The sequence below is a fragment of the Gossypium raimondii genome, chromosome 11, assembly GCF_025698545.1.
Source record: "Gossypium raimondii isolate GPD5lz chromosome 11, ASM2569854v1, whole genome shotgun sequence".
In the NCBI taxonomy this organism is placed as follows: Eukaryota; Viridiplantae; Streptophyta; class Magnoliopsida; order Malvales; family Malvaceae; genus Gossypium; species Gossypium raimondii.
Window position 1 is genome coordinate 50,030,014 of NC_068575.1, and position 1,382 is coordinate 50,031,395.

At 40.6% G+C, this 1,382-nt stretch overlaps 1 protein-coding gene across 1 annotated transcript; it reads right to left on the reverse strand.

The window, feature by feature from the left end:
- Nucleotides 1–413: 413 nt before the first annotated feature.
- LOC128034832 (uncharacterized) lies at nucleotides 414–1,155 on the reverse strand. The gene is made up of 2 exons (XM_052623686.1): nucleotides 520–1,155; nucleotides 414–422 (listed from the first exon to the last, which is right to left on the reverse strand). The coding sequence occupies exons 1-2, from the start codon at nucleotides 1,153–1,155 to the stop codon at nucleotides 414–416; spliced, it is 645 nt and encodes a 214-aa protein (XP_052479646.1).
- Between the last annotated feature and the right edge of the window lie 227 nt (nucleotides 1,156–1,382).

Consider the following 1,382-nt stretch of genomic DNA (forward strand, 5'->3'; position numbering starts at 1 on the left):
AACTCGGTCTCACAAATCCTTTATCTGTCAACTCTTGTAACTGAGCTTTTAATTCTTTCAACTCAGTCGGAGCCATCTAATACTGAGCAATAGAAATCGGTACAGTACCAGGTAACAAGTCAATAGCAAACTCCACTACTCTAATCGGAGGTAACCCAGGTAATTCCTCTGGAAATACATCCGAAAATTCACAAACTACCGGCACTGATTCAAGCTTCGACCCAGTTATACCAATATTCAACACCATAGCAAGATAGGCTTCACATCCTTTACTCAAGTATTTCTGAGCAGAATGTGTGAAATCACCATAGGTAATTTATTCGGCTCCTCTGCCTCAACCCAAAAAATTTCACCATTTTCACATTTCAATTCTAGGATTTTCTATCTAGAATTTACCTTGGCATCGTGCAATATCAACCAACCTATCCCCAAAATAACATCAATCTCATCAAATGGTAACAACATCAAATTAGCCGGGAAACAGTGACCGTGAATCATCAGAGGACAATTCTTACAAACCTTATCGACTAAGACATATTTGCCTAAAGGATTTAATACTTTAACAACAAATTCAGTATTTTCAACAGGCAAATTTTTACTAGATACTAACTTCACACATACATATGAATGAGTCGACCCAGGGTCAATTAAAGTAACAAAATCAATATCATGAAGGGAAAATGTACCAGTAATTACGTCAGGAGATGATGCATCATCACGAGCACGTTTGGCATAAGTTCTGGTAGGCGCTCTAGTTTCTGATCTCTCAGCTGTATCTTTCGCCACACTCTTACCACTGACTTTGCTCCCAGTATTCCTCGGTGGTCTACCTCTACTAACAATATCACCCGATCCAGCTCTCTGCAATCTTTCTTCCTCTATTCTCTCAGGGCAATCTTTTATATAGTGTTCTTGAGAACCACACCTGAAACAGGCTCGTCTAAATCCCCAACACTCACCAGCATGTCGCCGGCCACACTGTCGACACTCAGGTCTATTATTCCCTACATTGCCCACACTTGCCATCAAGGTAGCTTGAGTTTTAGCTCCGGGGTAGGATTTCCCTCGATCTCTACGTGAATACCCAACTGAACTAGTTGATCGTGGATCCATCCCTTTAAGCTTCTTTGGTTGGGATTGAAATGTCCTGCTCATTGACCTTTTTCTTACATCTCGAGCTTCAATCTCCGCTATTCTCTTTTCTTTATTCAGTTCTTATGCTTTTCAGGCTCGGTCAACCAGTACTACAAATCCTTTCAACTCTAAAACCCCAATATACAATTTGGTATCTTCATTTAACCCCTCTTCAAATCTTTTACACATAATGGCCTCCGTGGGCACACATTCCTGGGCATATTTGTTGAGCCTAACAAACTCTCTTT

What these genes read in the sequence shown, in the direction of transcription:
- LOC128034832 (XM_052623686.1), bottom strand. Translation starts at nt 1,155, where the DNA reads ATGAGCAGGACATTTCAATCCCAACCAAAGAAGCTTAAAGGGATGGAT.